Here is a 14,372-nt window from a genome sequence, read left to right as displayed (position 1 = left end):
CAAGCACCGCAGCTTCCCAGGGTGAGCGGGGAGCTCACCATCTCTGGCCTTTTCTCTGCCAGCTTTTGTGCTTCTGATCGGAGGCTTCGAGGTCGGCCTGTCCTTCTTCCCCTTCTTCGCCTGCCTCTCGTCCGAGTTCCGGCTGACCAGCTCCATCCTGGGCTTCTGCTACTCCCTGCTCTGGTAAGATGGACTCTGCCGCTCCCCTGCACCCCCTGATTCCTTAGGCTGGAGGCGATCTGAGTGCAACCCTTGAAGGACACCTTTGCCCAGAACTGGGACCCAGAGTGGGCAGGGGTGACCTGTCCAGGGTCCCATGAGACCCCCTTCTTGAAATGCACTTGAGACTTCCAAAGGTCAGAGCAGCATTCTGTCTGCCCCACCTAAGGCTGCTCATTATTAGAATATTCCTAGAAGTCGGGGACTTAAGCTGCCCAGGGTCCCCCTGGGGAAGACGAGAACCCCATTTGATGCTTCTCTTTAACACTATCATGGCTTGTCTCAGGATCCTCAGAGAAAGCGCGTGCGCCCTTGCTTGGCATTCAGGGGCACCGAAGCCTGGCCTCTTCCTCCCTCTGCAGTCCCCAGCCGTGTCTAGCACACACCTCCATCCCATGAGACCACACTCCTGCACTCCTGCACCAGCTCACCCTGCAACCACTCTTACATGCCCACCGTGAGCCAGGGGAAGCAAGACGGAGCCGCGGGCCCGTGTTCTGGCCCTTGGTTCGTGTGTTCCTATTCCTGGTGTGGGTCGTCTTCCCTCCACCGGGTCCAGTGGTAGATATGACCTCCTGCTCCATGCACAGTGGCTCCCGCCAGACACCCAGCTGCCTCACCTGCCTGTTGGGCTCCGTGCCCTCAGCACGGGGCACCAGACTGGCACAGAGCTGGCACCAGGGAACACTGTTGACTGAGTAACACCAAGAACGATTCTCCAGCTCCCAGGGGGAGGCTCATTTTCTTGCTTCCAAATCCCTCTAGAACCTGCTAGTGTTTTCCAGGGGGCAGGTCCTCAGGTCCATCAGCCAGGGGTGGCCGGCAGGGCCTCACAAGCAACTGACACACCAGCGGCCACAATCCCAAGTTTGTCAGTGACATGCTTCTTAGACATTTAAATTGAGGGCTTCCAGGGTTCGATGTGGAGCACTATCCTCCATTAGCCGGTGACAAACCCTGGACAAGGAAACAGGAGCATGGGAATCACTCAGCAGCTTGGCTGCCATAGGGCTGGGGCCCGACCTTGAACGTGACCAGGGAAGTGTGTTGAGCCAGGCTCACAGCTTCAGAGGGGGGTTTACAGACAAGGCCACAGAGAGGCAGAAGGAGCCTCAGCTGCCCAGTCAGGAGATCTGGGTCCGAGTCCCGGCTTGCCCCCGCAGCCCTGTGCCCTGGATAGACCTTGTCAACTCTGGACGTCCACGTCCCACCTGAATGATGGGGGATGGGGGATGGGAGGACGCGCTCCCCACATCTTCCAAACACAGTGCCTGAGGGGGAGGGATACCAGACCTCCCCAGGGGGCAAGGAGTGGGAGGCAAGTCCGGGCTGGTGGGATCTGGGCTGTTTTCACAGGAGCTACTGGTGGGGCTGGGCTCAGAGGGAACCCAGTGCCCTAAATCCTGTTTCTGTTCCTACAGGTTTGTACTCACTGTTCTTCAAATCTCAGAGTGTCCTCATGGGCAGGTAAGTGTCTGCTGACCTTACCTGTCACATCATCATGGCCTACCTGCTGTGTGACCTTGGACAAGCCTCTGTCACTGTCTGGGCCTCAACTTCCTCATGTGCAAAAAAGGGAGTGGGAGCCACTCGTGATGCTTCCATTTGTGTAACACCTTGTGTTCATTCATCAAGGGGTCATCAGGGTGCCTGTTCACAGGCAGGTAGGGGTCCCACAGCAGCCCCACCTGGTGGGGAAGTTCCTCAAACCTATTTTACAGGTGAGGAAACTGAGTCTCAGCACATTAAGTAACTCATAGGAAGCCTAGAGTTGGGAATTGAGGTCAGGTCTGGCTGACTCCAAACCCCATTTCTTTCCATTCCGTGTAGCCTCGGTTTCTCTGTCTATAAAAGGGGTGGATTCGACTAGGGCACCCTTCCGGGTTGGCCATGAGTTGTCCTTCTCAGAGTTGGTGGAGGCTGGTTCATGTCTTTAGCCCTGGGGCCCAGAAATGGAGAAAGATGCAAGAGGGTTGCTAGGCCTCCCTCTCTCCTTCCCTGCTCCGGGGCTACTTCTCCCTCTTCCTCTCTTCCTTCCCACCTCGTCCGTCCACCTGGCTAGCTGCCTCTCAGTCTCTCGTATTTTTCAAAAAGAACATCTAATTTCCTAATCGGGAAAAACAAAAAAAGACATGAACACTGTTTTCATAAAAGAAAACGGGGGTGGAAAGACCCGCAACCCGGGCTGCGGGACTCCAAGTCCAGAGCTTCCCGGAGCATCTCGGCGGGACGGGGACTGGCGGCGGACTTCGGAGCGCGGGGAGGGCGGGCCTTGGTGGGAGCTGCTGGGCCGGCCGAGCCCTCGTCACAGCGCTCCCTGGTGGCCAGGCCCTGCCCCGCAGCAGCCCGCGCCCTTGCTCTGCTTCCCTTGCAGTTTGTGGGGAGGTACGAGACCCTGCTCTTCTACTGGCCCTCGCTGCTGTGCCTGGCTTTCTTGCTGGGCCGCTTCCTGCACATGTTCGTCAAGGCTCTGAAAGCCCACCTGGGCTGGGAGCCCCGCGCGGTGAGTGTACTGGTTGTGTGCACCACAGGTTTAATCCTCACGGCAGCCCTGGGAGGTGGGTACCCTTATAACTTCTCACTTCCTGGATTCAAAACCTTGGACCCAGAGAGGTGAGTTCAGTTGCCTAAGGTAACCCAGCCAATATATGGTAGAGCCAGAATTGGAACCCAGACAGTGAGGTTAGGGAGCCTCTCTCTTAACCCCTGTCATACACAGCCTCTCTGGCTTGGGGTAATTGTCTGTAGCCTAGGGTCATGCTGGGGTAAGATAGGTTCTCCTCTCTCCCCACACCTTCCTGTTGAATCAGAACTTGGGGTTTCTAGTGACACCTGGGACTCACTTGCTGCAGCTTTGGCCTTTTGCATCTCCTGAGTTTGAAGGAGTTGTGAGTAGTTTGTTTTATTTAACTTGAAAATTTCTTGTCATTTGGTTATCTTTTCAAAAGGAATGCATGGCAGTCAGGACAAGCTAGGTTATGCTGTAGTAACGAACAAGCCTCCAGATCTCTGTAGCTTAAAACATTAAGAGCTCATGTCTCACTATTGCTGCATGGCCATCAAAGGTGTGCTGGGGGCTTTCTCCCAAGTTCTCTTCGCTCTGTGACCCAGGATGATGGAAGAGCCATCACTGAGAACACTACTGATTGGCACAGAGCAGGGAAAGAAAACATAGTGAAGAATGCACTAGCTTTTCAAGCCTCCACCATGATGTCACTTGCCATTCAGACATTTTTGGACAAAGCCATCCTTTGGTCATGCACACCTTCAAGTGGGTGAGAAGACACAACATTATGTATTGTATCTTGAAGGACGTAGAACCAGGGTGTTTGTGGATGGCCGGAAGACTCGGACAGCTGCCTAAAAATAGCACAAGAAAGAAAGTGACATTAAGGTGCCCTGGCTATGACAAAGAGCTTCAAAATGTTTCATATTTGAATATGGAAGTTAGGTCTTCCTGGATTCCCCTCAAATACAGTTGCTGGTAGTGTTTTTTCTAAAATATAAATTTTATCTAAACATATACTTTTTTTTTCTGTAGAGAAAAAAGGCCAATTTGGATGCTTTTGCTTAAAATTGGGGAAAAAAAAAAGGAAGATTTTTTTTTTTTTTATCCTGAGAAAATAGCTGTCACTAGTTGGGGGCTTTTCCTGGACAGGCATTGTGCAAGTGCTTTGTAGAGAGTCTCTTCCTGAGTCCCCACCATAACCTTCTGGAAGATATTATTTACTCCATTTGCTAGTGAGGGGCCCAAGAGCAGAGACGAAGCTTGTCTGAGGCACACAAATCCCGATCTCCAGTGGGATCCTAACCAGATCTTTTGGACTCTACCCCAAATCCTGGATATATAAGATCTCCCCTCACAGCACAGAAAATATACACATTTGATCTGTAGAAAAAGTAAGTGACTTTTGTGGGAAGCTCACTGCCCTTGGAGAAACATTTCAAACCAGACCACTAAAATTTCTTTTATTTAAATGCTGAAAAGGTAAGCAATGAGCCAGAGAATCTCCTCTTCATCAACAATGAGAGTGTTAGGATTTGGGGTGCATCTTTCTTAATTCAGGACTTGAACTATGATGGGAATTCGCCAGTGTCTCAGGAAGTCAGTGCTGTGACACAGTGACCCAGTGGCTGGCAGTCAGGGGGCAGGAGGGCCGAGGACAGCAGAGAGAGCCTGATCAACAGGAATCTGATGGAACCCTCCAAGAAACGATGGCTAAATCGCATTCCCAGAGTCCTGCTCTCAAAAGCGATATCCCCCCAGAGTCCTGAACCCGAACCAGACAGGTGCCTTCCTGTGTCCTTTCCCACAGGAGGAAAAGCCCCTGCTGGAAGCTCACCAGGCCAAGCATGTCAAACAGCTCCTGAGGAAGGCCTGCCCACGGTAAGCCGGCTTCTGCCCTTCACCCCCAGGCTCACTGAGGAGCCCCCAGGGGACAGGCCCTGGGACCGGTGGGATGGCGCTATAGGAGCCAGGGCTCTTGTTGGCTAATTAGAGAAAACAACCCCAAGTGAACTATCTGCAAGAAAGGAAATGAGTGGGTTCACACTGCTAAGAAATCGGGAGGGACTCAAATCTAGGGGCGTATTGTTTTGTTTTGTTGGTACCAGGGATTGAACTCAGGGGCACTCAACCACTGAGCCACATCCCCAGCCCTGTTCTGTACTTTATTTAGAGACAGGGTCTCACTGAGTTGCTGAGTGCCTCACTTTTGCTGAGGCTGGCTTTGAACTTGTGATCCTCCTGCCTCAGCCTTCCACTGGGGATCACAGGTGTGCACTGCTGTGTGCGGCCCTCCAGGGGCTTATTGATATCATCAGAACTAGGTCTCTTTCCCTCACTCTTCTCCCAGCTAGGCTTTCACTGTTTGGGCTTCACAGGTAGGTGGGCTTCCTCTACGTGGTGCTCCCAGACTTTTAAGTTTATATCCTCCTGACTTGAGCTCAGAAGAAAGAAAAATTTTCCTTTCCAGTTATGCAGATAAAAGTCTCAAACTATCTGAGGATAGTGGCACACACCTGTAATCCCAGCAACTGGGCTGAGGCAGGAAGATCACAAGTTGGAGGCCAGCCTCAGCAACTTAGTGAGACTTTGAGCAATTTAGCAAAATCCCCTGTCTTAAAATCAAAAATAAAAAGGGTTAAAAATGTTGTTCAGTGGTGAACTACTCCCTGGTAGCCTCTCCAAAGTCCCACCACCACCACTTTTCAAATTGCATTGGCCTGAATTTAGTCTGATCACTCTTCACTGCTAAAAAGCTAGGAATTTGGTCATTTAGCTTAGTAAATTACTGCCCCCCACCCAGAAAACCCCCACAGTCTTTGTAAGGATAAGGGATTATGGGGGCTGGGCTGTGGTTCAGTGGTAGAGCACTTGCCTAGCATGTATGAGGCCTTGGGTTCAATTTTCAGCACCACATATAAATAAATGAATAAAATAAAGGTCCATCAACATCTAAAAAATATTTTTAAAAAGATAAGGGATTATGAAAACAGTAAAAACTACTAATGCTCTTTCTGTACCCTAAATTCCAAGACAAAGAGGAGAAGACAGTGCTGTTGTTGGAAGAATCGGGTATTTCTTTACCTACGTCTCTTTTCTTGGTGTTTATTCATTCACAGAGAGAGAAAAAAGTCTTGGTTCCAAACCAGGGTATATGACTGGGACCCCTGTTTTCAATTCCCAAGCAGAATGGTTGGAACTATCGTGTTGGCGTTCATCTGCCTGTACCTTGTAAGTAGCTCTGTGAAAATCCTTTTATATTTTATAAATGGAGCAGGGCGGGGGCTGGGGTTATGGGGTCTTTGAGACATGGAATCTGTTGAGTAGGTTCCTGAAAAGCTGGGTCAAAATCAAATCTTGGTAAGTCAAGGAAGTACAGGGCTTCAGTGCTCCCATTTTGATCACAAAGGACATGTTTACCCACAGGGTGAATATCACTAAGAAAATGAATCCACACAAAATAAAACTGATAGTGGTTACAACTCCACGTGGTGAAATTTATCATTAACTAAGAATTAATGGAAGAAAAAATACATTTGAAATAATTTCATATACAATTTGACCCAGGAAAGTTGGTAGGATTAATGATCCCTAAAGAAAACTTATAATTAGGGCTCAGGTTGTAGCTCGGTGGCAGAGTGCTTGCCTGGGATGCCCAGGATCCTGGGTTCAATCCCCTGTACCACAAAAATGAAAATAAAAGAAAACATAATTATATAATCTAGTTAGTAAACTGTGCTGTTATCAAAATTCATATCAGTTAAATAGCAAATAATTGATCCTGCCAAATTATTAGTGAATTAAAAATAAAAATGGATAGCTTGGTGCGGTGGCGCATGCCTGTAATACCAGCAGCTTGGGAGGCTGAGGCAAGAGGATTGTGAGTTCAAAGCCAGCCTCAGCAACTGTGAGGCATGAAGCAACTCAGTGAGACCCTGTGTCTAAGTAAAATACAAAATAGGGCTGGGGATGTGACTCAGTGGCCCAGTGCCCCTGAGTTCAATCCCTGGTACCAATAAATAAATAAATATATAAAAGTGGATAAACTAGAATTGGTTTATGGTACTATATTTTTTAAATGGAATGAAATTTAAAAGTTTTATTTTAATTTGCTTTCTTGCCCCCAAATACATTTTTAGTTGGAGGTGGACACAACACCTTTATTTTATTATTTATTTTTATGTAGTGCCAAGGATTGAAATAAGGGCCTCACACGTGCTAGGCAGGTGCTCTGCCACTGAGCCACAGCCCAGCCCCTCACCCCAAATTTTTAAATGTTGACATGATTCTGATTTCGGTGTTTATTAACTGTAGAATCAAAACTTGTGTGGTCAAAGTTATCTGAGGTAAAATGACAGTCAAGAGAGTGTCAAATAGAATAAAAATGGTAAAGGCCAATCATCTTTTGCTTGTCTCTATGTATAGGGATGATCCTTATTTAAATTAATCCTGTGATTAAGTTTTCAAGTGAATTATTAATTAGTTTATGCTGAAGTGTCCAGTAATCCCCTAAATCTCAATGGATCAACACTCTACGTTATTTGCCCACACAGCAGTGCTGAGGGGGTATTCAGAGAGCTCGGTCATTCAGGAACCCAGTAATCTTTCATCCTGCGTTCCTGCTTCCTGAGGACCTCATTACCATCTGCATGCCGTCAACAGAAAGGAAGGAGCATGGAGAAATGCCTATGGGAGTTTTTCTCTTTTTTTTTTTTTCTTTTGGTAGCAGAAATGGAACCCAGGGCTGATTAACCACCAGGCCTCATTCCCCAGACTTTTCTTTCCTTTAATTTTGAGACAGGGTTTTTCTAAGTTTCTGAGGCTGGCTTCTAACTTGTAATCGTCCTGCCTCAGGCTCCTGAGTTGCTGGGATTACAGGTGGGTGCCACTATGTTCAGCTTATAGGAAATTTTCATGGACTGGGTGGCAAGTATCACATGTCCCTTCTAGTCCTCTTCCATTGGCTAGAACTGGCCATGTAGCCACACCTAACATAAGAAGCTAGGAAATGTGGTCTAGCTTTGCAACCCAAAGAAGGGAGAATGGATTTTCAGGGACACCTAGAGTTCTCTTCAATATTGAACAACTCCCTAGCAGTTATGGCATTTCTTAAGTGTTCATTGAGCATCTATTGTATGTTCAGCACTGTGCCAAGAATCTCATGTTCTGAGTGATGGATATAAGACGTGGTATGGATATATAAGACATCTTCTAGTCTAGGATAAAAAAGTGGATAAGATGAATGTGCTCTGGAAGTTCAGTGAATTCTTCTAAATTGAGATACTGCTTGTACGTGATAGCATTTGAGCTCCACTTTCAGAGACAAACATGATTTGGTTGGCAGAGAAAAATGGCAGCAGGAGCCATAGAAACAATGTGCGATGATAGGAAGGCAGACTGGTGGGTAAGCACATTTGTATGGAAACACCTTCTCCTATTTGGCTCCTGTCAGGATCAATGAAGGCTAGAGCAATGGGAGTGGTGGTTGTAACGGTCCCCAAGGTCAGCCCTTTGTCCTGCAGGGGCTCAGACCCTGGGAAACAGATTTGGCATCTGTGCAGGTAAAAGAAGATGCAAGGTGCAGTTGGGATAGTAGGCGTGCTCTACCTGGAGACAGTAGGAGCCTCTAGCCACCAGTCCTTCCATATGCATTTTTATATGCAAACCAAACAAAGAAGGCACTTTGCCAGCAGGTTACATAAGTACGTGCCCACAAGAAGATGCTTTTGATCTGAGCAAAAGTGCTGAATCAGGGTGTTTATGACCTTGACTACACGCTAAAACATAGCTGGCTGGAAGTCTCAGCGAGGGAGCTTAACTGTAGCCATCTGGGCTTGCCCTACACCCTCACTCAAAGTTACCCATTCATTTCACGCTGATCCCATTAATGTTTGAGGAGTTCCTTGGGGCCCAGTCTTGTGTGCTATAAGGTGAGAACAGAGTGGAAAGTTTTCTATCAGCTCCTGTCTCATTCATCTTAAAATAGCCAGGGTCACTTTTGGAAGTTGAAATGCCTGTAAGAGGCTGATTTCAAAACCAAAGGGCGTCCATATGCTATTCCCCTGTTGAGCCAAACTCAGGTGAGACCTTGAAACCTTTGCTCTGTGTCCCCAGTTCATCATCATTGAGTTCTGCATGTTTGTGTTCGTGAGAGACAAGCTGGATGTGTTTGAAGGCAAGCTGGAGAGTTATGTCGCCTTAATGAACGAGACGGGGACCCTGACCCCAGTCATCTTGCAGGTGAAGGAGCTGATCAGCGTCTCCAAAGGTAAAACCATCTGCTACCAACATTCCCGCCACCAGCGTGGGAAACCAAGGGAATTTTAAGTGTGGCAGTGCACACTTGTAGTAATATTGCTGTTAGTGTTGAAATCACCTGGCTGAGATGCCTGGCCTTGGAGCAAAATATGCTAGAGTTGATTTGTGCCTCCCTGGGTCAACAGAAAGACACAGGGGTCGGGACACAGGATCTCTTTGGGGCTGAACTGAATGTGCCCTGAGAATTTTCTTATCTTAAATAGCCTATTTTTTTTCCAATTCCAGTGGAAAGAACTAAAATGTTCTTTTATTTTCCCCTTGGAAAATAAAATAAAACACCGAGTCTTCACTTTTCTTTAAGATAACATGAAAAGTTCATTAACATTTTTAAAAATTTGCCTGAAGGTCACTTTTTAATATAGATCTCTTGTTGTAAGTTGGAGGCCAGTGTAGGCAACTTGGTGAGACCCTGTCTCAAGATAAAATTTAAAAAGGCCCTGGATTCAATCTGCAGTACTACATGTGTACACACACACACAAACAGACTCGAATTTATTTCTTTTGTCCCGCTGAAATTTGTATCCTTAGATTAACAGCTCCCTGAGATCTTCCCTCTGCCACTGCCCACCTCTGATAACCTCCATTCTCTACTTCCTGCTTCTATGAATTCAACTTTTTTAAGATTCCATGCGTATGTGACGTTATATGGTATTTGCCTTAATATCCTCCAGGTTCATCCATGTTGTCAGGATTTTCTTCTTCTTTTATGGCTGAATAGTGTTCCATTGTATACACAACTTTTTTTTTTTTAATCCATTCATTAGCTGATGGACACTTAGGTTGAGTCCATATCTTGGCTATTATAAATAATGCTGCCATGAACATGGGAGTGAAGATATCTCTTTGACATACTGACTTTATTTCCTTTGAATATATACATAGTAGTGGCATTGCTAGATCATAAAGTAGTTGTATTTTCAATTTTTTGGAAATTTTTGAAACGGCTTCCCTACTGTTTCCCATAATGGTTGTACTAATTTATGGACCAACCGATAGTATGCAGAATTTCCTATGTCTCCACATCCTTCCCAGCACTTAAGTTATCATTTGTCTTTTTTGATAATATTCATTCTAACAGGTGATATCTCACTGTGGTTTTAATTTACATTCCCTGATAATTAGTGATGAGCAGTTTTTAATATGCCTATTGGCCACTTATATGTCTCCTTTTGAAAGTCCTTTGCCCCTGTATTGTGGGCAACAGAGATGCCACGTCCTCCTATAAAGAAAATTTTCTTTGAAAGTGATAGATCCTAATGACGTGCCCATTGTCTGTGGAGGAAGGAGAATTGTCTTCTATTCCCAAATGAGAAATCACCTGGACAAGGCGTCAGGATCAACTTGTCCTTGCTGCAGGACAAGTTGGAACCCTTCTCTTGGCCTCGGTTTCCCCATCTGCAGAGTGGGGCTTGTAGAGGCTTGCTAAATGGTTTGCAAAAACTTTCAGGACTCTGATATTTAATGGCTAATGTTCCCTAACTCATGAAACAGACGTGGCAAGTGACTTTTCCCCCCCTTTAGACTCTTGAGCTGGGAGAGTATCAAAACTTGGGCGAGGAGGACCTTGATATGAATTACTCTCTTACACCCAGGTATGTCATAGACGTTACCTTCCAGGTGGATGCTGAGGCAGGTACTGCTCCTTCCATAGTCCCATGGTTTACTGTTGCCCCTGAACATTTCATTCATCTTCAATGCATATTTATGTTCAGCATGGTGAGATCCTGGGCATAACACAGAGAGCATATGCTACCCTTTAATTTCAGGAATACCCATTCTAAGTCTTATTTATGAAAGTCCCCATTTCTATCTTTGTTCTGAGGAAATTTTTAAGGCAAATCTCAGTTTCCTGGTTTGGGTGCATGGTAATGAAAAATCACCAAGTCACTCATGTTTTGAAATATTTCTTATGTATATGTGTATTCTGAGAATCAACATAAAAATTTCCCTGTACTCTGGTCTCTTCCAACTTTAAGACAGCGGCCCATGGGGCTGGGATTGTGGCTCAGTGGTAGAGCGCTTGCCTAGCACGGGTGGGACCCAGGTTCAATCCTCAGCACCACATAAAATAAAATGCATTGTGTTGTGTCCATCTACACCAAAAAATAAATATTAAAAAAAAAGACAGCTGCCTTCTTGTCCCAAGAGACTTTTCACTTGACATTCTTCACCTTTATCTGGGAAGACACAGGCATTGAATTGAAGCAGTGAGGTCAAGTTTGGGTTGCTAGCTGGTGCAAGCCTGCACTCACTCCTTCCTCCCAAGAAGGCCTCGGAGTCCCCTGGGGGGCTCAGGATGGTTTACCATATTCTATGGGTTGATTGGGATTTGGGGTATAGCCATTGCCTAGTCTTGGTGATCCAGACACAAAGACTCTTTTGAAACTTGAAATCAGCTCTTATTTTCTTTTTTAAAACGTAACTTTCTGAAGACACAAGTCACATGCTGTGTAATTGGTTTTTTGAATACACAATTCAGTGGTTTTGTTCTCAAGGTTGGGCAACCATTACCAGGATCAAATTCAGGACATTTTTAATCACCTCAGAATGAAATAATGACCCATTTGTAGTCACTCCCACTCCCACCTCCCAACTCTCCCTGTCCTAGACATTCACCAATCCTTTTTCTGTCTCTATGAATTTGTCTTTTCGGAATATGTCAGATAAAGGGAATTTATGTCATTTTTCATGACTGGCTTCTTTCACATAGCATAATGCTTACAAGATTAATCATGCCGTAGCATGTATTTAAACTTTTTATTATTTTTTGTATCTTTTAATTCCTTTTTTATTGTCAATTACTATTTCATTACCTTCCTCCCCTGATTCCTGTGTCCATCCCTCAGATGTTTCCTATTTTGATAAATTCCAACTTATCTACTTTTCTTATATCACTTGTGCTTTGGGTGTCAGAGCTAAGAAACCATTGCATAAATCAAGATCACAAAGTTTTTTTTCCTCATATTTTCTTCTAAGTCTTTTATAGTTTTATCTCTTACATGTAGGCCTTTGATCCATTTTGGCTTAATTCTTACATATGGTATGAGATATGCGTTTAGCTTCATTTGTGTGTGTGTGTGTGTTTATGTGTGTGTGAATAGCCGATTGTTCTAGCACCATTTGTTGAAGAGCATATTTATTCTTAACTGAATTGTCTTATCATCTGTGTTGATAATAGATTGACTTATAAACTATAATGGTTTATTTTTGATACTCAATTCTATTCCATTGATCCATTTGGTTATCTTTCTGCCAGTTCTACACTACCTTTATTACTGTAGTTTTGTACTAAGTTTGAAATTAGGAATAGTGAATCCTGTAATTTTATTCTTTCTTAAGATTATATTGTCTATTCTTAGTCTCTTCATTGTAAGTGATTTTTTGGATTAGTTGTTAATTAATGCAAAATGGCATTTAGATTTTCATACAGATTAACTTGAATATGTAGATCAGTTTTTTAACAATTAATATCCTATATGTGAACATGAAATGTCCTTTCATAAATTTAGATCTTCTTTAATTTCTTTCAAAATCTTTTGTAGTTTGCAGTATACAAGTTGAATATTCTTTCACTATATTTATTCTTAAGTATGTTATCCTTTTTGATACTATTATAAATGCAATAGTTTTCTTCATTTTCAGATTGTTCATTGTATATAGAAATACAATTGACTTAATGTATTATTCTTGTAACCTGAAAGTTTTGCAGAACTCATTTATTAGTTCTACTAATTTTTTGTGTGTATCCCCTAGGATTTCCTGTATATAAGACCATGTCATTTGTGCATAGAGATAGTTTTACTTCTTCCTTTCCAACCAGGATGCATTTTATTTTCTTTTTCTTGACTAATTGCACTGTCTACAACCTCCAGTATAATGCTGACTACAATTGACAAGAGCTGACAATTCGGGCTGGGGTTGTGGCTCAGTTGGGAGAGTGTTTGCCTTGCATGTGTGAGGTACTGGGTTCGATCCTCAGCACCACATAAAAACAAATAAATAAGATAAAGGTATTGTGTCTGTCTACAACTAAATATATTTAGTTAAAAAAAAAAAAGAGCCGACATTGCTTATCTTGTGCCTGATGTTGAGGGAAACTTTCAATCTTTCACCAATAAGTCTGATACTTACTGTGGGTTTTCAGCAGATGTGCTTTATCAGGCTGAGGAAGTTCCCAGCTATTACTAGGTCATTGAGTGTTTTTAATTATAAAGACTGGATTTGTCAAATGCTATTTTTTCCTGTACCTATTGAGGATTAGCTTCTACAGAACCTTTTAAACCAACGCATCACCTTCCTTCCCTGATTCCTACATTCCTCCCTCATTAATGCACAGAATCTCTCTGAAAGCAAGTTAGATTCTAAATATCAAAAACTTGATTAAGGGTGAATGAGTGAATAGCCAAAAACTTTTGATCCCCATTATCCTTGTATCTGGTTGCTGTGTAACCAACGCATCCCCAGAAGTGGCAATTGTAATTCAAACATTAATGTTGTTTTCCATAGACGGAGGCTATCAGTGATGTGTGTACTCCACAATTTTCCCTTCCTTTATTCGCTACAGAGTGAAAAATATAACACTAAAGGAGAGAATTATGAAGGAAATAAAGTGCATCAAGGTTGTGTGTGGTTAAAATGAAACAGAAAAATGAGTAGAAGTTTATCTATCTATCAAGAAATGTATGGATAAAGGAAATGTATAGATAAAAGAAGCATAATTTTGCTTAGACCTTTTGGGTATGGGATTCTGCTTCTTGAATATTCCATTCTAAGTTTATTTTTCAAGGCCTCTCATCTCCCTTTTCATATTCCAGGAGTCTGGGTGGCTACCATTTTGCCTGCATCTCTCACGAGTGTGAGCTATCTGTTCCATATTTTGGCCTGTTACAGGTAAGAGGACTCTGGGAGTCATTTGTGTGACTTAGCCAGAATGTTATCACTGACTTCTCAGAACTCCGGAGCGGTACCTGCAATACCAATCTGTGTCTAGGAATTGAATACAATGTCCAGGGTAGCCACATCTTTTGATAGGAAGGAAGAAAAAGTTCAACTATGGATTTGAACTTCTCTGATGAACAGGCATTAAGCTAAAATCCTCATTGAATGTCTCCATTTTTACGCTTTGAGAAAGCTGAGACTCAGCAATTAAATAATATGCCCAAGCAATTAGCAGATGGTTCAGTCTTTCTGGCCACAGAGATTTTTTCTGGCATTTCCATTGGGTATCAGACCTACTCAGCTATTTGAGGTTGATAACTGTGGGCTCCCAACAGGTAAATCTAGATCAAGGGACATCAGTGGAACTTGGGTCAGGTGGACCAGGAGCATC

The 14,372-nt window shown here is 44.1% G+C and overlaps 1 protein-coding gene across 11 annotated transcripts in view; it reads left to right on the top strand.

The window, feature by feature from the left end:
• The window catches only part of LOC107147774 (stimulated by retinoic acid gene 6 protein-like), a 42,959-nt gene that overhangs the window by 20,679 nt on the left and 7,908 nt on the right, over positions 1 to 14,372 (top strand). For all 11 annotated transcript variants that reach the window (XM_048783331.1, XM_048783332.1, XM_048783333.1 and 8 more), the window contains 7 exons: positions 63 to 183; positions 1,641 to 1,686; positions 2,594 to 2,722; positions 4,536 to 4,606; positions 5,845 to 5,956; positions 8,840 to 8,993; positions 13,858 to 13,933. In XM_048783331.1, coding sequence (XP_048639288.1) covers positions 63 to 183; positions 1,641 to 1,686; positions 2,594 to 2,722; positions 4,536 to 4,606; positions 5,845 to 5,956; positions 8,840 to 8,993; positions 13,858 to 13,933 — 709 coding nt within the window. The remainder of the gene's footprint in view (positions 1 to 62; positions 184 to 1,640; positions 1,687 to 2,593; positions 2,723 to 4,535; positions 4,607 to 5,844; positions 5,957 to 8,839; positions 8,994 to 13,857; positions 13,934 to 14,372) is intronic.

This window comes from Marmota marmota, unplaced genomic scaffold (assembly GCF_001458135.2).
Source record: "Marmota marmota marmota unplaced genomic scaffold, marMar, whole genome shotgun sequence".
Lineage (NCBI taxonomy): Eukaryota > Metazoa > Chordata > Mammalia > Rodentia > Sciuridae > Marmota > Marmota marmota.
Note: the sequence above shows the minus strand (reverse complement) of the source record. Positions and strands in the feature narration are given on the sequence as shown.